Below are 22,001 nucleotides of genomic sequence, written 5' to 3' on the forward strand. Positions count from 1 at the left end.
TGGAAGCCTTATTGATTCATTGCACCATTCTATCTCATGTATAATGCCCTGAATGGCACTGCTCACAGACAGACTTTTTTTTTATACCGAGTGACTGTGATAATGGTTTTTTAGTTTAATAAATGCACTTTAATCAATTCACATAGAGTCTTTATATTTTGGAATAAGTAAAATAACTTTATTAATAATGCAAAGGTAAAAAAAAAAAAACATCATAATTAAAGATGAGTGAATCGAATCTAACAACAGTTCAATAATTTAAGAATAATTAACAGAATGGTGAAAAAAACATTTTAACAAGAATATACTGATTTATCAATCAGACTGAAACCCTTCTTGTCTGTTTTTTCTCACAGCAACCAATCACAGCTCAACTTTCACATTACCAGAGCTTTGTTAAAATATAGAAGTTGAGCTGTGATTGTTTGCTGTGAGAAAAAGGACATGTAGGGTTTAAGGCTGATTGGTAAATCTCCCCAATTATCTTAATATTACACTTTGACAAATCATAGCATTATTTATTATAACAATAAATTCAAACATACAATAAATAAAGTAGCATGAGGTCAAGTTTCAAGCCAACTTAGATCTTTTCCTTCACCAAATGAGTTTTTACGGACACCATAGTCAAATAACAGTTCTGTGCCAGGTGGCAGGTTTCTCTTGGCCTCAAAGAGAATAACTGGCTGTTTTCCGTCCTTAATATGTTTCACCACAGGTTTTAGATTTGCTCTTTTGCATGAATGATTAATCAGCCTCCCAAAAGTCGACAACATGTCTTGGTGGCACAGGCAAGGTATATTTGTTGCATTTATGCACATCTTCTTCCCTTTGTCCTGGAAGAAGAAGCTATAACATTTCTCATCAGTCAATGTTTTTTGCAGCTCCTCAGCCTCCTTGCCGTCCATTAAGACTCCGTGATAGTCACATACAATCTCTCCTTTCTGAAAAACCCGACTGGTTTTAAGGGAGTGACCACCTGTTTTTTTATCCTCCACTGCAACAAGTCCTGGCCACTCCTGGGAGTCTATTAAAGCTTTAACATGTTCCATAGTGTCCTCTTTTCTTCTCGGTTCTTGAGGTCTCCAGGCCTGCAGAATGTCAAATGTTCTTGGCACATTGGTGTCCCAGGCCTGATGTTCCATATAAGCCTTCACTTGTTCTTTGCTGGGAAGATTCCTGAAATGATCTACACAAGAAAAAAAAGTAAAAGGTGTCAGTTAGTATACCAAATAAATAACATTGCTGCCCTAACAATTGCGTCATTTCAATTAGAATGCAGTTGAAAAAGGGAAATATTAATAAGAAACTTACCAACAACATCCTTGATACGATCTGTATATTGTGTTCGTCTCCATTTATCCAGGCAGTATTGTGCATTAGGTTGGCTGGCCTGCCTACATACACTTAAGGATGGAGGGGACTGGTTGAGGCCTAAAGGATATATTTGAAGTAATCTTTTGAAGCTCTCCTCTTTAAGGTCTACAAGGTCTTCAATGCTTGCAGTGCTTTCCGCTCCTCCTTCCTCTTCTGCTTCTTCTTGATCTTCTTCTGATTCTTCTTCTTCTCCTTCTCTCCTCCTCTTTTTATGAGACGGTCCACTGCTCTCAGTTTCATTTCCACCACTCAATGTGGTGAGAATATGCATACCCTGGATAACTGCATTTTTACTGAATCCGAGTCGGCTGATGTCCAGGTGGATATAATTATTAACAGTGTCTCTATCTTCCTGGCATAGATTGTCATCAGCCCACTGATCAAATGCCTCTAATGCCTCTTTTCCAGATACTACAGGCATCTTAAACCTAAAGGACATAAAAAAAGGCATTGTTAGCAGTGATACAGGACACTTTAGTGGTGCAAGACAGTAAATATAATACCTAATTATTCTCAGACCTACTGATTACTTACTTCTCATGGAGTCTCTTTAAGTCATTGCAGGGATTTGTGACTCGTTTTCCTTTGCACGACACAAAGAACTCCACTGTCTTTGATTCCTTTGCCAGTTGGGTTGGTCGGATATCTTTAAAGTATATGCTGAACAGCTATAGGAAGGAAACAAGTGTTAAGGAATTGCCTCGCTATGATATAAATAATAAATAAATAATTTATTTTCTTAAACACTTACCAGCTCCTCTTCATCCGTAAGCGCAATAGCAGTCCCTTGTGTTTTCACAATGCAGACCCTCTTTTTGGTGCTTCCATCAAAATAGGTGGTATATTTCCTCTCCAGCCAATCTTTAACCATCAGGTTTTGGACCACAGATGGTTTGCGAAGATGATTAAGAATCAGCAAAGCTTCAAGGTAGTAGCATGTGATGGTCTTATCTTTGTCATCTAGTCCACAATCTCCGACTGACCGAGAGAACATGTTTACCACATGGGGCTTTGCTGCTGCTAGTACTCTGCGGCAATCCATAGGGTTTAGATGTCTGTCGCTGATAAAGAAAAAAATAAACATAGTTGGGTTAATTTAAAAAAAATCATAAACTATACAGAGCCATGCAATACCAATATTAATAAGGTAGTAACTACAAAATATTTGGGACTATATTCCCACCGCCCCCTGTCTAATTATTTAGTTCTAATGGCCTAACCCATGCTTACATTTTTTGTGGCTTTTTGTTGAATTTCTGGTTAATCTCTTCATTTATGTTCTTCAGTTCTGCAAGGAAGGCCTGGGCAGACTCTTTGGTGTCCTCCCCAATGGTTTCATGGAAGTTTTCTGAAATCACAAATCTAGTGAACTGCTGGATATGGTTAAGATAATTTTTGATGGTGCTTATAGTCGTCTTCAAACGCAAGTGGGTGCTCACAAATAGTTTGGTTTTCTCTGGATCATTGAGAAATCCCAAAGAGATCTCATCCGGGCTCATGAAATATAAGTAGCGGGAAACATTTTCTACCTGATAGAAAAGACATAGATGTCAGTTAAGATATTCAATGCCTAACAAGGTTCCTGTAATGCATACAAAGTGATAGAAAAATCATACAAACCATTTGCCTTATGCCCAACTCTGAGAACTGAATTGCCAGGTATTCTCTGAAGTTCAGAAACATTTGAGAATTCACATCATGCTTCTTGTGGACACCAGCCTCAGTCAATTTTCTTCTTAGGGTTACAGAGCTACTCCTGAAACAAACAGTGAACAATTAATGTGCATACTATCCATTAGTGGGTACACTAGAATCATTGTAGTGTTATAATACACCCATATTACAAAATTTTAGAAAGGAAATTAAACTTACTGATCCTGTTCAATAACTTCATCAGATGGTTGCCTAAGGATGCACATAAAATCAGCATTAACATTTGATAGATAGATAGATAGGTTGATAGATACTAAAGTATATATTACTTACTTTTCAGATGGTTTTTCTGCTACAATGCATCCATGACGCTCCAAAAAATCTACAAAGAACTCTTGTGCACTGGAAAATCCACTCTTCTTGTCATTGACGCTGTCATAGAAGACAATACTCAAAGACTCTGCAACTTTACGCATTCTCTTCTTTGCTTCCTCCACCTCTTGGGTGATTTCAGCTTCAGTTGCTGTTTTCATGCACACCTTGCGGAGGTGAACCGACAGCTTTCCTTGCATTCTCATGCAATACTTGCAGCCCAATGGAGTGCGGTTTTCCTTCTGGTATGAGGCCATCTTTTCTGAAAGAGATAAAGAGATATTGATTTAAATATATAACAATTCAAAATGCTTGCTTAATAAAACTGTGAGAGGCCAGGATCCAGAAGAGCAGTCTAGGAGAACAGTCCAGGAGATGAATGTCCAGCTAAGAAGGAGTTGAGAACTTGCTTCCAGTAGCTTGGCAAAAAGTGAACTGCTGGCCTAGTTTCTGGAAGCTGTATTTATGTAAGTCAGTGACCAATGAGATTGCAGTATGAGACAAAACATGACACCTTCTAACATAATGAAAATTTTTGACACCTCCAAGGTGCCCAAATTTCACACCTAGTCACAAGGAGTGGTTTCTGTTCACACCTACCCACATTCCAGTAGTAGGCCTGAAAAAAGCAACTAATTTATTCCATGAGTAAAAACAGAAACATTATGTTACAATTTGAAAATTATAAGTGACATTTTTAACCTATAGTAACCTAATAAATAAATATGGATAAATATGATGAATGTGCCTTCCCTTATGAAGCCAAACATGTTCCGTGAATTTCTGTCTCATAACAGCTCAGCGATCCTCATAGCAAGCACCTTGATACATCATTGACCAACTTTATTTGGCCTCTGTCAGTGTTGTCTTGATCTCATCATCGCTGCTATGCTTCATGCACTTCCATGGCTGGACTCATTTCTTCGAAGCCTACTTCTTCTCCGGCAATCTTCAGTCCTTCTGAGGAATAAAAAAGAAAGAAGAAAGTCCAACGTTATAACCTGATATCAGAACATTCACTGCAACATCATTAACCAACTTTATTTTGGCCTCTGTCAGTGTTGTCTTGATCTCATCATGGCTGGACTCATTTTCTTCGAAGCCTAGTACTTCTCCGGCAATCTTCAGTCCTTCTGAGGAATAAAAAAGAAAGAAGAAAGTCCAACGTTATAACCTGATATCAGGACATTCACTGGAAGATTTGTGATTATCCACCAAATAAAATCAATCAATGTCTGGTATAGCTACCTGCTAGAGCTTGCTGATGGTGTCTGCCTCTGCTTCCTTGATCTTCTTGACATCGAGCTTGCTGGTGCTGCCTGCCTCTGCCTCTGTGACCTCGTTGACATAGCTGGCACTGAGGGAGCTTTTGCTCTGCACATAAAACATATATGAACATTAATATGCAATCATAGAAAGCATCCACTCATTAGCAAAACACAATGATATTATTTTGACAGTCTATTTACCTTGAAGTCCAGCCAGTATCATCCTGGTCACTTAGTGTGTCCTGGGAAGTTTTGTCCTCGTCTTGTTGGCTGTCGTCATCCTTTGGATCCAGAAGATGATCATGGGGCAAGCCAGGATGAAGGAGACTCGATTCCAGATTTCTTTATAGGAAATAAAAAAGACATAAATGACTTAGCAATCAATATTGCAGAGCTATAATTGCTTTGACTCCCACAATCAAGTACCTTGAGGTGCTGGCTTGTGGCTCATTTTCCATAACTTGCCCTGCTTGTACTACTAGCTGGTAGCCATGGCAAATATCTGTAAGGGTTTTTTCCCGATAGTTTCTTTCAGCCGTGAGGTTTGTATGCGCCAGATATTTGGCAAACATGTTCTTTTCTGAATCAGAATAATTTGGAACGGTCCATGTCTCACAAACTCTTCTGACAAGCTGGCTAGAGATTTCCGGAAGTTTGAACCTAGAATTAAAAAGAAGATGGTAAACACATAAAATATGGCACTATATTTGCACTTTGAAATGATAAGTGACTCTTTTTAATCTTACTTCTTGTGGTACCGCAAGAGGTCATTTGAAACATTATATATTTCTTTTCCAGAAGTCGATATGAAGAAGTTTTCCTTTGGAGCGTTTCTGTGTACCAAATTTGGTCTCACTTTTTCAAAGTAGACTTTAAACCACTGTGGGAAAAAAAATATATATAAAAAATATATTAGAAATTATTGAAATTCATTTTCTCCACATTATGTCAACCCATAAACTTAGATAAAGCTTACCATTTCTTCCTCCTTGTTTAGCACAAAAGTAGCCACTTGCTGTGAAGCTGTCTTATGTAGCTTAACACCAATTATAGAAAGTTTCTCCCCATTATATGAGTGGGAGATACGTTCTTTCCACTCTGAAACCTAGGAGCCAAGAGTTGGAAAAGTTTAATGGACAGAAAAGCAAACCAACAATAAATATGAAAAAAAGAGGATGAAAAAGTTACTCACAGTCATATTTTCCACTACCCCTGGTCTTTGCAGATGCTTCAATACAAGCAGGGCCTCCAAATAATAAATTATTTCTAGATATGCTGTTCGATCAGTGTTTCCACCTTGTACATCCTTTAAACACTGTATGAATGATGGTTTTGCCACATCTAGAAGCCTGCGACATTCCTGGGGTGTCTTCGAAGTGGTTGTCAATGCCTGGTACCTAAAAATAAGATATATAGGATATTACATATATATATATATATATAGAGAGAGAGAGAGAGAGAGAGAGAGAGAGAGAGAGAGAGAGAGAGAGAGAGAGAGAGAGAGAGAAGAGAGAGAGAGAGAGAGAAAGAAAGAGAGAGAGAGAGAGAGAGAGAGAGAGAGAGAGAATTTTGCTATATCTACAAGCAAGCAGCATTGCAGGGGTATATTCAATGACATTGTCAATCGCAGGTACATTAAACTAAGAAGCATATCATAATACTGTACAAAATAAGATGCATTTAATATTACTTTATATATCAAAATATAGGTTGCAATACTAAGTGTACATCCCATGCAGTTTCGGGGTAGGCACATTCCACATTAGACAATTACCATAACAATAGGCTACCTTTGACACCTTACAAGTTTGGCTGCTTAGCACTGTTACCTTTGTCACCTTGGCACAAGGTCGGCTCCAGTGTGACTAATTAAATTAAGTTTTGCAGCTAAGGTATTCTATTGCTATGGAAATTGTCTGATACAAAAGCTATGGAATGTGCCTGCCCCCGAAACTGCATGAAATGTACACTTAGTATTGCAACCTATATTTTTATATATAAAGTCATATTGAATGCATTTTCTTTTGTACAGTATTATGATATGCTTCTTAGTTTTAGATACCAGGGATTGTCTGATGCCAAAGCTATGGAGTGTGTTATATCTTTATATTCAAGAAATGTTTTGATGCAAATGCTAAAAAGTAACCTAGAGAAACATTTACAGAGAGTAACTTATATTAATAGAGAGACTAGCTCACCGTTTGCTGACAACCTCTCTAGAAATCCCTTTTGACAACCTCTTTTGTATGTCTTCGGTAACTTTGTGAAAGAAATCGCAGGACTTATACAAAGTTGGATGTTTTGTAAAGAGGTTGGTGGATCTAAGCTGATAGGTCATGAACCTCCGGACATGTTTCAGGTAGTTGAAGATGGTCTGGTTTGCTAGATTCAAATCCCTTAGCTTGGTAAAGAAGGAGTTGGCCTTTTCCACATCCTTTACGAACTGCAGGTTTACAGTCTTTGGGTTCATGTAAAAAAGGAATCTTGCAACATCTTCAACCTCCTGTTTATAGTTATTGACCTTCAAAGTGTCCTTCAGATAGGAGGCAAAGCCCTTCAGCATTGGGTTGTCTAATGAATGACGTTGGTACAACCCCTCAGCCATCATCTTCTTTCTTGTATCCACTGTCCATTTTGTCTGTAGGATTCTAAAATTTAGAAGGAAAATGCAACTAGTTAGAATAAATACATTTTACCAATACTGAGAAGACATAGACTGTCATAGAACACTGACCTCTGTGTCTGACTATCCAGGATGTCATCAGTGTCCTCAACTTCTCCATCTTCTCTTCTTCTTTGCTCTTCCTCATGGTCTTCTTCTGAAATGCTGGCTCTCTCTTCTATATATTGGTCCTCGGTCTCGGCTGAAACATCTTCAATGTTTTCTTCAGGCTCCACATTGCCATGTGGGACCTCCAAATCCTCTTGAGGTTGCAATGTGTCCTCATCGTCTTCCATGGGAAATGGCTGTACTTGAGAGGCTGCTACTTGCAATATGGAGGTGGCAGCCGACAGAGAGGTAGATGTTCTCTCGTGTCTGATATTCCTATAATATAAAATGTGAATTTAGGTACTGGGATGGACTCACACATGAGATTATATACATACAGAGGTAGCACATACCTGTTTGAAGTTGGTTTGCCTGCTATAATAAAGCCCCTGTCCTCTAGAAAGGGTACAACATTTTCCAGAGATTCCAGAGACATGATCTTATCATAAAAAATGGTAGTGCCCTTCGATGCTATGTTGACCAGAATTTTTTTGGCCGATTCTAATGCAGCTTTCCTGGCCTCCTCAGTGTCTAGCTTCATACACTTTCTTTTCAGATGTGTAGAGAGACTCTTGTTGGGCATACAGCAGACAGGGCATGTCATCGGAGTTCTGTTATGGCTGTTTTAAGACAAATTTTTTAGATTATTCATTTATTTATACAACTTTAGTCTAACTATATATAATTATATATAAAATAAGATGCATATAATATTACTATATAAAATAAGCATATATTACTGTGTTTACAAGCAATGCAATCTGTATTTATATATATAAAAATATAGGTTGCAATACTAAGCCTACATTCCATGTACCACCACTGCAATGAAGATTGTAAAAACATAGCTAAATGAAGATACAATAACACATATTGTATATACAACTTTAGTCTACGTTTTAAAACACATACTTATAACAAATACATGTACTTACATTTTGGGTACAGACTCCATGATATCCTAAAGATTTTCCTTTTGCAGCCAAAACAATAAAATTTGCAGTAGTAGCCAAAAGACAAATGGAAAGGATATCAAAATCCTCAAATGAAGTAATCGCAAAAAGCACAAAATGGTTCGGAGTTCCAAAAAGCACAAAATTGAAGATCAGAGTGTCAGTGAATTTCCAACACCAGTCTGACCTAAACTGATCTCAGAACTGCCCTTTATACACAAAGATAGACTAACATGACCAATAGGAGTGCAAACATTTCATGTAGCTTGTGGCTCCAAGGTGTCCACATTGGCTCCAGTGTCCCTAATTAAATTATGTCTGGCAGCTAAGGTATTCTATTGTTCTGGAAATTGCCATAGCTACAAACTAAATAGGATGTACATTTAGTATTGCAACCTATAATATATATATATATATATATATATATATATATATATATATATGCTTCTTAGTTTTAGGTACAAGGGATTGACAATGTTATTGAATACACCCCACAATGTTGCATGCTTGTAGATATTGCAAAGTACTCTCTATTTCTCTCTCTTTCTCTCTCTCTCTTTCTCTCTCTTTCTCTCTCTTTCTCCCTCTTTCTCTTTTTCTTTCTCTCTCTCTCTCTCTCTCTCTCTCTCTCTCTCTTTCTTTCTCTTTCTCACTCTCTCTCTCTCTCTCTATATATATATATATATACATACATTCTGAGATCAGTTTAACAGACTGCTGTTACATATCAATCTGATCAGAGAGTATTTTGTTATATCTACAAACGTGCAACATTGCAGGGGTATATTCAGTGACATTGTCAATCGCTGGTACATAAAACTAAGAATCATATCATAATACTGTAGAAAATAAGGTGCATTTAATATTACTTTATATATAAAAATATAGGTTGCAATACTAAGTGTACATCCCATGCAGTTTCGGGGTAGGCACATTCCACATTAGACAATTACCATTGCAATAGGCTACCTTAGCTGCCAAACTTCACACCTAACAACTTTGGCAGCTTGGCAGTGCCAGTTTTAGCACCTGGTACTAGAAAAACTGGTTTTAGTTTCACTGTTGGCTCCAGTTAGGCTAATTAAATTAAGTCTGGCAGCTATGGTATTCTATTGCTATGAAAATTGTATGATGCCAAATTGTTCTTTGCTCCTATTGGTCAAGGTACCCTAGCTTTTTGTATAAAAGGGCAGTTCTGAGTTCAGCTTAACAGACTGTTGCTGGAATTTCACTGAAGCTCTACTCTCTTATCAGATCGGATCTCCAGTGTTTTATTTCTACAGGATCTCTGGGCATTTGCTAAATTTTTCCCCTCTATTTCTTTTCTGTATACTCTTCATACTGTGTATTTTGTTTGCTGTTAACCCAATAGCTTTTTTTAAAACTGTGTTAATTTTTCTACTTTATATTTTACAGAATATCTCACATTATAAGCTCAGACTTTAAGATGGAATCCAAAGTGTAAGTATTTTTATAATGTATTATTATTTGATCTTAAATGCTTATGTCACAACGTTATTTTTTTTCCCATAATGTACATTTTATTATTAATAATAATAATATATGTATTCAACAGGCACAACAGAACCCCAATGACCTGCCCCATCTGCTTCAAGATAGACAACGTCTTGGGGACCCATCTGCGTCGGAAGTGCCTGAAGCATGGCAGCGATGAAGAGATCAAAGAAACCCTGGCGGGGGCGAAAAGGAGCTTGTCCAATGTAGCATCAAAGGGACTTGCTATAAATTACAGTGAGGTTGCGGCACTGTTGTGTAACGGAAAATGCATACAGAACATGATTGGATTCCTGAAGAACCGTGGCTTTTTTATTTATAATGGTCCTGCTATGCAAAGGTTTGTATTATTGTATACTCTATTATGATAATATGATGTATTTTTATTTGTTTTCATTTGGTTTCTATAAAGTATTAATTGTGTCTTTCCACTTGAAAATAGTCAACTTGAAAGATGCGGAATTAAGGAAGATCGGATCCTACAGAAAAATATCGATTGTTTGAGGAAAGAAATTGGGACACAGACAGAACTAGAGATGGCTATTTGTCAGCCTAAGAGGTAATGAAAATGTGTTTCTCAGTATATATATATATATATATATATATATATATATATATATATATAATGTTTCTATGCATGTGATATTAAACTCTATCTCATTGTCTTATAGTTTTGAAGACCCTGAACGTCAACCAATACAGGCAATTATCAATGACTTGGACACAGAAGAAGATAGAGAACTACAAGAGAATAACCAAGGAGACAAAGAAGATCTAGGCAAAGGAGAACAAGAAGAGCCAGAAGAACAAGAAGTGCATGAAGAAGAAGAGCAAGAAGAAAAAGAAAACGGAGCAACAGCAACAGTTCAGCGAAACATTGCATGGAAAAACCCACTGAGGAGGAAGATGACCGAAGCGGGGATGTATAAAAGGCATTCCCTTGAAAAGAAACCAATTTCAGATTTTGCTTCATACCTCTCAAAGACCTTAGGGGTTGTGAGGTACAAACAAGAGGTGGAGAATGTTGCACGTTTCCTATATTATATGGATAATGAGAAGCCATCTCTGAAGTTCATATATAATATTCAGAAGACAAATAAATATTTTGCCAAGCTACTGGATATAGGAAATACTAATCAAACCGTCTTCAATTACATGAAGAATTTGAAGAGGTTTATATCTTATCTGATGGATGCAACAGACCTATCGATAACAGACAAGGAGGCTTATAACGTTGCTAGTGTCTATTTGGGTCAGCTTAGGGTCTTCCAGAAAAGACTAAGCAAAGGAATATCCAAAGAAAACATTGCAAAGAAGTAGGTGTTAAAAACATGATTACATATTATTAACTTCAAAAATTGTATACTTCAACAAACTTCACTTTCTTATATTATGCATTTATCAAATTTTCATTACTTTATTTCCACAGAGAAAAATGTTTTGTAGAGGATGTGCAGAAACCAACAGACCTGGGATCCATCCTTAGTATTGCAGAACCTGCTTTCAAGTCTGCTTTAAATAAGGCAGAAAATGAGGATGGACTGACTGAAAATGAAAAATTAACTATTCTGAACTATTTGGAGTGTCTAATTGTTTTGAGGAAGCTGCAGCGACCTGGAGTGGTGCAGAATTTGACAGTAAGTAGCCTTATTTTCTATATTGCTGCCTTTTCTATGAAATATAAAGGTTTATCTTTGCACTTCAATCTCACACTTTGTTTATTTGGTAGGTAGATGAATGGAAAAAAAGAAATCCTCATCATGGAACTCATGTAGGCATTCCGGTGCATGAACATAAAACGGCTGCCAATCAATTAGCTGTGCTGGTATTGACTATAGAAGAGGAAAAGGTAAATATCCTATATTATACAATCTGAGATCTGTCTATCTGTCTTTAATGTATCTTTTTTTGATCTGTTATATCTGTTATTGATCTAACTAATTGGAATTTTCTTATCTTTTTTTAGTGGTTTGATATATATTTTAACAAGTCAGACCTACATTTCTAAAGGGGAAGGATGAAATAAAGAACTTTTTTATCTCCTCTACTGGTCAAAAGATTCACTGTGTGTCACAAGATATCTCAAGATTTCATTGCAAGTAAGTAGGTGTATATATATATATATATATATATATATATATATATATATATATATGTCTTAGCACTGATCGATTTCTCAATTTTTGTTCTACAGGTTGAACATGTACAAATTGAATAATATGTTATTATTTCTTTCTACGTTTTATAGATTTGGATTACAAACAGTGACCAGTCAAATGGCCAGAAGGAATGCAGAAACCTTTGTGTCCTCAAAATGCAAAGAGAGCAATGAGAGAAATATATTTTCCAATATCTTTCACATTCTAATTACACGGCTGAACGTGTCTATCGGGAGAAGATTATGGAGGACATGGTGAAAGCATCAGAGATGACAACGCTGTACGAGAGCAAAGATATTCCTACCACCTCCAAGTAAGTAGTTGAACACTCTTTTATATTATTAAAAATATTATTGATCTTATTATTCTCATTATAAAATCTTATTATTTATTAAAATCTGTGTCTCTTCTTCAGATCTGAAGTAGTGGAAAAACCTGCAACCTTGCTGGTGGAAAAACCTGCTACCTTGCCAGTTATAACATCAAAAGAGGACGAGTTTGAAAAATTCATTGAAAAGTATCCTGTGGATGTGGAGAAGGACCCACCCCCTCTAAAAATATGCCTTGCTGAGTCTGCTGTCCATGGGCAACAATTATATGATAGGTGGAGGAAATTGCAGAACAGGATGCGAGTGCAGCATATAACCGGTAAGAGTAACATAACCCTCATAGAACAGTTTACCTCAGGAGGTGGCCATAGCAGGAACAGCCACATTTATATCAAAGCCTTAATACGTTTTTTTATTTATTTTTGACAGGATTGCTTCAAGATCAACGGCCAAGTGAAGAGGAGGTGAGAAAATGCATTGGACTGCAGCGATGGAAGAAGAACTTACCAAGGATCAAAGACGTTTTAGAGAAATTGAAGAAAACGTGATTTCAGTGGAAACTGTGTCATTTGTTTTTATTTAATGTGGTTTAGCATGATGAGGTTTGCTGAATAAATATAATTTCATTATTTTTGGGGATTGTGATAATGGGGTTTTTGTTTAATAAATGCACTTTAATTTTCTTGCACTTTCATCAATAAATATATTCTTCTTTTTTTATTGAACACTTTGTCTGGAAGTTTATTAGGGTACATTTAGGATTATGGGTTTTGATTAGGGTTAGGTATATATGAATGGGGTTTTCCAGCATTTTCACAAACCTCACAGAGAGACCGACCACTGGTTAAACACATAACCTCATAATTATACACCTTAGCTGCTGCACAACCTCATAATACACACCTCAGCTGCTTTAGGGGTGAGGTGTTAGGTTTAGGGTTAGGTTTAGGGCTTAGGGCTAGGGTTAGGTTTAGGGTTAGGGTTACGGGTTACAGGTTAGGTATAGGGTTCGAGGTTAGGGTTCAAGTTAGGGGTTAGAGCAATAAAAGAAAAATAGATTTTAGTGGAAACAGTGATGAAGATTTCATTTGATGTAGTTTGTCATGATGGGGTTTGCTAAATAAATATATTTTAGCTGCTGTAGGACCTCAAAATACTCAACCCAGCTGCTGCAGAACCTCATAATACATAACCCAGCTTCTGTAGGTCTAAATACACACATCAATCACTGCAGGTCATAATACACATTCTAGAACCATTCCCTGACAGAAGCCCCCCACAGACTAGATTCAGGGCTACTTTTATAGCCCTAGACCTCCTTTACAAACCCAGAAAATTTGGTATTCCTATGCCTAAAGGGGGCCGCTCGACAGGACTTCCATTGGGGGTCACTTTATGAAAATCTCTTCCCAGGAAAGGTGCCTCCTAAGCCAGCTAAATAACCCCTAATTTGAGCCACTCCCATTTATCGAGGGAAGGTCCAACAAACAAGCTTGAGGGCTTGTTTTGTAGCCCTAGACCTTCTCTACAAACCCTGAAATTTTGGTATTCCTATGCCTAAAGGGGGCCGCTCGACAGGACTTCCATTGGGGGTCACTTTATGAAAATCTCTTCCCAGGAAAGGTGCCTCCTAAGCCAGCTAAATAACCCCTAATTTGAGCCACTCCCATTTATCGAGGGAAGGTCCAACAAACAAGCTTGAGGGCTTGTTTTGTAGCCCTAGACCTTCTCTACAAACCCTGAAATTTTGGTATTCCTATGCCTAAAGGGGGCCGCTCGACAGTACTTCCATGGGGGGTCACTTTATGTTAACAGGACTTCCATGGGAGCCACATTATGGAAATCTCTATCCAGGAAAGGTGCCTCCTAAGCCAGCTAAATAACCCCTAATTTGACCCACTCCCATTTATCGGGGGAAGGTCCCATAATCAAGCTTGAGGGCTTGTTTTGTAGCCCTAGACCTTCTCTACAAACCCTGAAATTTTGGTATTCCTATGCCTAAAGGGGGCCGCTCGACAGGACTTCCATTGGGGGTCACTTTATGAAAATCTCTACCCAGGAAAGGTGCCTCCTAAGCCAGCTAAAAAACCCCTAATTTGACCCACTCCCATTTATTGAGGGAAGGTCCAACAAACAAGCTTGAGGGCTCGTTTTGTAGCCCTAGACCTTCTCTACAAACCTTGAAATTTTGGTATTCCTATGCCTAAAGGGGGCCGCTCAACAGTACTTCCATGGGGGGTCACTTTATGTTAACAGGACTTCCATGGGAGCCATATTATTGAAATCTCTACCCAGGAAAGGTGCCTCCTAAGCCAGCTAAATAACCCCTAATTTGACCCACTCCCATTTATCGGGGGAAGGTCCCATAATCAAGCTTGAGGGCTTGTTTTGTAGCCCTAAACCTTCTCTACAAACCCTGAAAATTTTGGTATTCCTATGCCTAAAGGGGGCCGCTCGACAGGACTTCCATTGGGGGTCACTTTATGAAAATCTCTACTTGGAAAGGTGCCTCCTAAGCCAGCTAAATAACCCCTAATTTGACCCACTCCCATTCCTCAAGGGAAGGTCGCACAAACAAGGCTCCTCTTGTAGCCCTAGATCTCCTCTACAAACCCTATAAATATGGTCCTATTATCCCCCTTGGGGGCTGCTGGACAGGACTTCCATGGGGGGTCATTTTTGGGAAATCTGCACTGAAATTGTGTACCCCAGCTTTCCAAATTTTGACCCAATCCCATTCCTCAAGGGAATGTCCCACAAACAAGCTTTAGGGCTCCTTTTGTAGCCCTAGATCTCCTCTACAAACCCTATAAATGTGGTCCTATTATCCCCCTTGGGGGCTGCTGGACAGGACTTCCATGGGTGGTCATTTTTGGGAAATCTGCACTGAAATTGTGTACCCCAGCCTTCCAAATTTTGACCCAATCCCATTCCTCAAGGGGATGTCCCACAAACAGGCTTTAGGGCTCCTCTTGTAGCCCTAGATCTCCTCTACAAACCCTATAAATGAGGTCCTATTATCCCCCTTGGGGGATGCTGAACAGGACTTCCATGGGGGGTCATTTTTGGGAAATCTGCACTGAAATTGTGTACCCCAGCTTTCCAAATTTTGACCCAATCCCATTCCTCAAGGGAATGTCCCACAAACAAGCTTTAGGGCTCCCTTTGTAGCCCTAGATCTCCTCTACAAACCCTATAAATGAGGTCCTATTATCCCCCTTGGGGGATGCTGAACAGGACTTCCATGGGGGTCATTTTTGGGAAATCTGCACTGAAATTGTGTACCCCAGCTTTCCAAATTTTGACCCAATCCCATTCCTCAAGGGAATGTCCCACAAACAAGCTTTAGGGCTCCTCTTGTAGCCCTAGATCTCCTCTACAAACCCTATAAATGAGGTCCTATTATCCCCCTTGGGGGCTGCTGGACAGGACTTCCATGGGTGGTCATTTTTGGGAAATCTGCACTGAAATTGTGTACCCTAGCCTTCCAAATTTTGACCCAATCCCATTCCTCAAGGGAATGTCCCACAAACAAGCTTTAGGGCTCCTTTTGTAGCCCTAGATCTCCTCTACAAACCCTATAAATGTGGTCCTATTATCCCCCTTGGGGGCTGCTGGACAGGACTTCCATGGGTGGTCATTTTTGGGAAATCTGCACTGAAATTGTGTACCCCAGCCTTCCAAATTTTGACCCAATCCCATTCCTCAAGGGGATGTCCCACAAACAGGCTTTAGGGCTCCTCTTGTAGCCCTAGATCTCCTCTACAAACCCTATAAATGAGGTCCTATTATCCCCCTTGGGGGATGCTGAACAGGACTTCCATGGGGGGTCATTTTTGGGAAATCTGCACTGAAATTGTGTACCCCAGCTTTCCAAATTTTGACCCAATCCCATTCCTCAAGGGAATGTCCCACAAACAAGCTTTAGGGCTCCCTTTGTAGCCCTAGATCTCCTCTACAAACCCTATAAATGAGGTCCTATTATCCCCCTTGGGGGATGCTGAACAGGACTTCCATGGGGGTCATTTTTGGGAAATCTGCACTGAAATTGTGTACCCCAGCTTTCCAAATTTTGACCCAATCCCATTCCTCAAGGGAATGTCCCACAAACAAGCTTTAGGGCTCCTCTTGTAGCCCTAGATCTCCTCTACAAACCCTATAAATGAGGTCCTATTATCCCCCTTGGGGGCTGCTGGACAGGACTTCCATGGGTGGTCATTTTTGGGAAATCTGCACTGAAATTGTGTACCCTAGCCTTCCAAATTTTTACCCAATCCCATACCTCAAGGGAATGTCCCACACACAAGCTTTAGGGCTACTCTTTTAGCCCTAGATCTCCTCTACAAACCCTATAAATGTGGTCCTATTATCCCCCTTGGGGGCTGATGGACAGGACTTCCATGGGGGGTCATTTTTGGGAAATCTGCACTGAAATTGTGTACCCCAGCTTTCCAAATTTTGACCCAAGCCCATACCTCAAGGGAATGTCCCACAAACAAGCTTTAGGGCTCCTCTTGTAGCCCTAGATCTCCTCTACAAACCCTATAAATGAGGTCCTATTATCCCCCTTGGGGGATGCTGAACAGGACTTCCATGGGGGGTCATTTTTGGGAAATCTGCACTGAAATTGTGTACCCCAGCTTTCCAAATTTTGACCCAATCCCATTCCTCAAGGGAATGTCCCACAAACAAGCTTTAGGGCTCCTCTTGTAGCCCTAGATCTCCTCTACAAACCCTATACATGTGGTCCTATTATCCCCCTTGGGTGCTGCTGGACAGGACTTCCATGGGGGGTCATTTTTGGGAAATCTGCACTGAAATTGTGTACCCCAGCCTTCCAAATTTTGACCCAAGCCCATACCTCAAGGGAATGTCCCACAAACAAGCTTTAGGGCTCCTCTTGTAGCCCTAGATCTCCTCTACAAACCCTATAAATGTGGTCCTATTATCCCACTTGGGTGCTGCTGGACAGGACTTCCATGGGGGGTCATTTTTGGGAAATCTGCACTTAAATTGTGTACCCCAGCTTTCCAAATTTTGACCCAAGCCCATACCTCAAGGGAATGTCCCACAAACAAGCTTTAGGGCTCCTCTTGTAGCCCTAGATCTCCTCTACAAACCCTATAAATGAGGTCCTATTATCCCCATTGGGGGATGCTGAACAGGACTTCCATGGGGGGTCATTTTTGGGAAATCTGCACTGAAATTGTGTACCCCAGCTTTCCAAATTTTGACCCAATCCCATTCCTCAAGGGAATGTCCCACAAACAAGCTTTAGGGCTCCTCTTGTAGCCCTAGATCTCCTCTACAAACCCTATACATGTGGTCCTATTATCCCCCTTGGGTGCTGCTGGACAGGACTTCCATGGGGGGTCATTTTTGGGAAATCTGCGGAAATCTGCACTGAAATTGTGTACCCCAGCCTTCCAAATTTTGACCCAAGCCCATACCTCAAGGGAATGTCCCACAAACAAGCTTTAGGGCTCCTCTTGTAGCCCTAGATCTCCTCTACAAACCCTATAAATGTGGTCCTATTATCCCCCTTGGGGGCCACTGGACAGTAGTTCCATGGGGGGTAATTTTTGGGAAATGTGCACCCCAGCTTTCCAAATTTTGACCCAATCCCATTCCTCAAGGGAATGTCCCACAAACAAGCTTTAGGGCTCCTTTTGTAGCCCTAGATCTCCTCTACAAACCCTATAAATGTGGTCCTATTATCCCCCTTGGGGGCTGATGGACAGGACTTCCATGGGGGGTCATTTTTGGGAAATCTGCACTGAAATTGTGTACCCCAGCCTTCCAAATTTTGACCCAATCCCATACCTCAAGGAAATGTCCCACACACAAGCTTTAGGGCTCCTCTTGTAGCCCTAGATCTCCTCTACAAACCCTATAAATGAGGTCCTATTATCCCCCTTGGGGGATGCTGAACAGGACTTCCATGGGGGGTCATTTTTGGGAAATCTGCACTGAAATTGTGTACCCCAGCCTTCCAAATTTTTACCCAATCCCATACCTCAAGGGAATGTCCCACACACAAGCTTTAGGGCTACTCTTTTAGCCCTAGATCTCCTCTACAAACCCTATAAATGTGGTCCTATTATCCCCCTTGGGGGCTGATGGACAGGACTTCCATGGGGGGTCATTTTTGGGAAATCTGCACTGAAATTGTGTACCCCAGCTTTCCAAATTTTGACCCAAGCCCATACCTCAAGGGAATGTCCCACAAACAAGCTTTAGGGCTCCTCTTGTAGCCCTAGATCTCCTCTACAAACCCTATAAATGAGGTCCTATTATCCCCCTTGGGGGATGCTGAACAGGACTTCCATGGGGGGTCATTTTTGGGAAATCTGCACTGAAATTGTGTACCCCAGCTTTCCAAATTTTGACCCAATCCCATTCCTCAAGGGAATGTCCCACAAACAAGCTTTAGGGCTCCTCTTGTAGCCCTAGATCTCCTCTACAAACCCTATACATGTGGTCCTATTATCCCCCTTGGGTGCTGCTGGACAGGACTTCCATGGGGGGTCATTTTTGGGAAATCTGCACTGAAATTGTGTACCCCAGCCTTCCAAATTTTGACCCAAGCCCATACCTCAAGGGAATGTCCCACAAACAAGCTTTAGGGCTCCTCTTGTAGCCCTAGATCTCCTCTACAAACCCTATAAATGTGGTCCTATTATCCCACTTGGGTGCTGCTGGACAGGACTTCCATGGGGGGTCATTTTTGGGAAATCTGCACTGAAATTGTGTACCCCAGCTTTCCAAATTTTGACCCAAGCCCATACCTCAAGGGAATGTCCCACAAACAAGCTTTAGGGCTCCTCTTGTAGCCCTAGATCTCCTCTACAAACCCTATAAATGAGGTCCTATTATCCCCCTTGGGGGATGCTGAACAGGACTTCCATGGGGGGTCATTTTTGGGAAATCTGCACTGAAATTGTGTACCCCAGCTTTCCAAATTTTGACCCAATCCCATTCCTCAAGGGAATGTCCCACAAACAAGCTTTAGGGCTCCTCTTGTAGCCCTAGATCTCCTCTACAAACCCTATACATGTGGTCCTATTATCCCCCTTGGGTGCTGCTGGACAGGACTTCCATGGGGGGTCATTTTTGGGAAATCTGCACTGAAATTATGTACCCCAGCCTTCCAAATTTTGACCCAAGCCCATACCTCAAGGGAATGTCCCACAAACAAGCTTTAGGGCTCCTCTTGTAGCCCTAGATCTCCTCTACAAACCCTATAAATGAGGTCCTATTATCCCCCTTGGGGGCCACTGGACAGTAGTTCCATGGGGGGTAATTTTTGGGAAATGTGCACCCCAGCTTTCCAAATTTTGACCCAATCCCATTCCTCAAGGGAATGTCCCACAAACAAGCTTTAGGGCTCCTTTTGTAGCCCTAGATCTCCTCTACAAACCCTATAAATGTGGTCCTATTATCCCCCTTGGGGGCTGATGGACAGGACTTCCATGGGGGGTCATTTTTGGGAAATCTGCACTGAAATTGTGTACCCCAGCCTTCCAAATTTTGACCCAATCCCATACCTCAAGGAAATGTCCCACACACAAGCTTTAGGGCTCCTCTTGTAGCCCTAGATCTCCTCTACAAACCCTATAAATGAGGTCCTATTATCCCCCTTGGGGGATGCTGAACAGGACTTCCATGGGGGGTAATTTTTGGGAAATCTGCACTGAAATTGTGTACCCCAGCTTTCCAAATTTTGACCCAATCCCATTCCTCAAGGGAATGTCCCACAAACAAGCTTTAGGGCTCCTCTTGTAGCCCTAGATCTCCTCTACAAACCCTATACATGTGGTCCTATTATCCCCCTTGGGTGCTGCTGGACAGGACTTCCATGGGGGGTCATTTTTGGGAAATCTGCACTGAAATTGTGTACCCCAGCCTTCCAAATTTTGACCCAAGCCCATACCTCAAGGGAATGTCCCACAAACAAGCTTTAGGGCTCCTCTTGTAGCCCTAGATCTCCTCTACAAACCCTATAAATGTGGTCCTATTATCCCCCTTGGGTGCTGCTGGACAGGACTTCCATGGGGGGTCATTTTTGGGAAATCTGCACTGAAATTGTGTACCCCAGCTTTCCAAATTTTGACCCAATCCCATTCCTTAAGGGAATGTCCCACAAACAAGCTTTAGGGCTCCTCTTGTAGCCCTAGATCTCCTCTACAAACCCTATAAATGTGGTCCTATTATGGTCCTATTATCCCCCTTGGGGGCCACTGGACAGTAGTTCCATGGGGGGTCATTTTTGGGAAATCTGCACTGAAATTGTGTACCCCAGCCTTCCAAATTTTGACCCAAGCCCATACCTCAAGGGAATGTCCCACAAACAAGCTTTAGGGCTCCTCTTGTAGTCCTAGATCTCCTCTACAAACCCTATAAATGTGGTCCTATTATACCCCTTGGGGGCTGCTGGACAGGACTTCCATGGGGGGTCATTTTTGGGAAATCTGCACTGAAATTGTGTACCCCAGCTTTCCAAATTTTGACCCAATCCCATTCCTCAAGGGAATGTCCCACAAACAAGCTTTAGGGCTCCTCTTGTAGCCCTAGATCTCCTCTACAAAGCCTATAAATGTGGTCCTATTATCCCCCTTGGGGGCTGCTGGACAGGACTTCCATGGGGGGTCATTTTTGGGAAATTTGCACTGAAATTGTGTACCCCAGCTTTCCAAATTTTTACCCAATCCCATTCCTCAAGGCAAGGTCCCACAAACAAGCTTTAGGGCTCCTTTTGTAGCCCTAGATCTCCTCTACAAACCCTATAAATGTGGTCCTATTATCCCCCTTGGGGGCTGCTGGACAGGACTTCCATGGGGGGTCATTTTTGGGAAATCTGCACTGAAATTGTGTACCCCAGCTTTCCAAATTTTGACCCAATCCCATTCCTCAAGGGAATGTCCCACAAACAAGCTTTAGGGCTCCTCTTGTAGTCCTAGATCTCCTCTACAAACCCTATAAATGTGGTCCTATTATCCCCCTTGTGGGCCACTGGACAGGACTTCCATGGGGGGTCATTTTTGGGAAATCTGCACTGAAATTGTGTACCCCAGCTTTCCAAATTTTGACCCAATCCCATTCCTCAAGGGAATGTCCCACAAACAAGCTTTAGGGCTCCTCTTGTAGTCCTAGATCTCCTCTACAAACCCTATAAATGTGGTCCTATTATCCCCCTTGGGGGCTGCTGGACAGGACTTCCATGGGGGGGTCATTTTTGGGAAATCTGCATTGAAATTGTGTACCCCAGCTTTCCAAATTTTGACCCAATCCCATTCCTCAAGGGAATGTCCCACAAACAAGCTTTAGGGCTCCTCTTGTAGCCCTAGATCTCCTCTACAAAGCCTATAAATGTGGTCCTATTATCCCCCTTGGGGGCTGATGGACAGGACTTCCATGGGGGGTCATTTTTGGGAAATCTGCATTGAAATTGTGTACCCCAGCTTTCCAAATTTTGACCCAATCCCATTCCTCAAGGCAAGGTCCCACAAACAAGCTTTAGGGCTCCTTTTGTAGCCCTAGATCTCCTCTACAAACCCTATAAATGTGGTCCTATTATCCCCCTTGGGGGCTGCTGGACAGGACTT

General features: G+C 40.9%; 3 protein-coding genes across 4 annotated transcripts; 1 reads left to right on the plus strand and 2 right to left on the minus strand.

The window, feature by feature from the left end:
• Positions 1-391: 391 nt before the first annotated feature.
• LOC130316816 (uncharacterized) lies at positions 392-4,353 on the minus strand. The gene is made up of 9 exons (XM_056552814.1): positions 4,224-4,353; positions 3,364-3,664; positions 3,250-3,282; positions 2,998-3,133; positions 2,608-2,906; positions 2,129-2,438; positions 1,912-2,045; positions 1,315-1,805; positions 392-1,189 (listed from the first exon to the last, which is right to left on the minus strand). Exons 1-9 carry the CDS (start codon positions 4,234-4,236, stop codon positions 567-569), a joined length of 2,340 nt encoding a protein of 779 aa, XP_056408789.1. The 5' UTR covers positions 4,237-4,353; the 3' UTR covers positions 392-566.
• Positions 4,354-4,401: 48 nt separating this feature from the next.
• Positions 4,402-8,267, minus strand: LOC130316817 (uncharacterized). Of its 2 annotated transcripts, none has more exons than XM_056552815.1 (10): positions 7,794-8,267; positions 7,405-7,716; positions 6,869-7,318; positions 5,863-6,067; positions 5,647-5,775; positions 5,417-5,550; positions 5,097-5,330; positions 4,872-5,012; positions 4,651-4,776; positions 4,402-4,535 (listed from the first exon to the last, which is right to left on the minus strand). In XM_056552815.1, exons 1-10 carry the CDS (start codon positions 8,042-8,044, stop codon positions 4,490-4,492), a joined length of 2,028 nt encoding a protein of 675 aa, XP_056408790.1. In that variant the 5' UTR covers positions 8,045-8,267; the 3' UTR covers positions 4,402-4,489. The 2 variants fall into 2 exon arrangements, with proteins under 2 accessions (XP_056408790.1, XP_056408791.1); XM_056552816.1 differs by having other exon boundaries at positions 4,445-4,532.
• Positions 8,268-9,173: 906 nt separating this feature from the next.
• Positions 9,174-11,916, plus strand: LOC130316815 (uncharacterized). Its single transcript, XM_056552813.1, has 7 exons — positions 9,174-9,854; positions 9,970-10,248; positions 10,351-10,467; positions 10,580-11,224; positions 11,338-11,545; positions 11,638-11,757; positions 11,875-11,916. Exons 1-7 carry the CDS (start codon positions 9,841-9,843, stop codon positions 11,914-11,916), a joined length of 1,425 nt encoding a protein of 474 aa, XP_056408788.1. The 5' UTR covers positions 9,174-9,840.
• The last annotated feature ends 10,085 nt before the right edge of the window (positions 11,917-22,001 follow it).

Source organism: Hyla sarda, unplaced genomic scaffold (genome assembly GCF_029499605.1).
Source record: "Hyla sarda isolate aHylSar1 unplaced genomic scaffold, aHylSar1.hap1 scaffold_1961, whole genome shotgun sequence".
Classification (NCBI taxonomy): Eukaryota; Metazoa; Chordata; class Amphibia; order Anura; family Hylidae; genus Hyla; species Hyla sarda.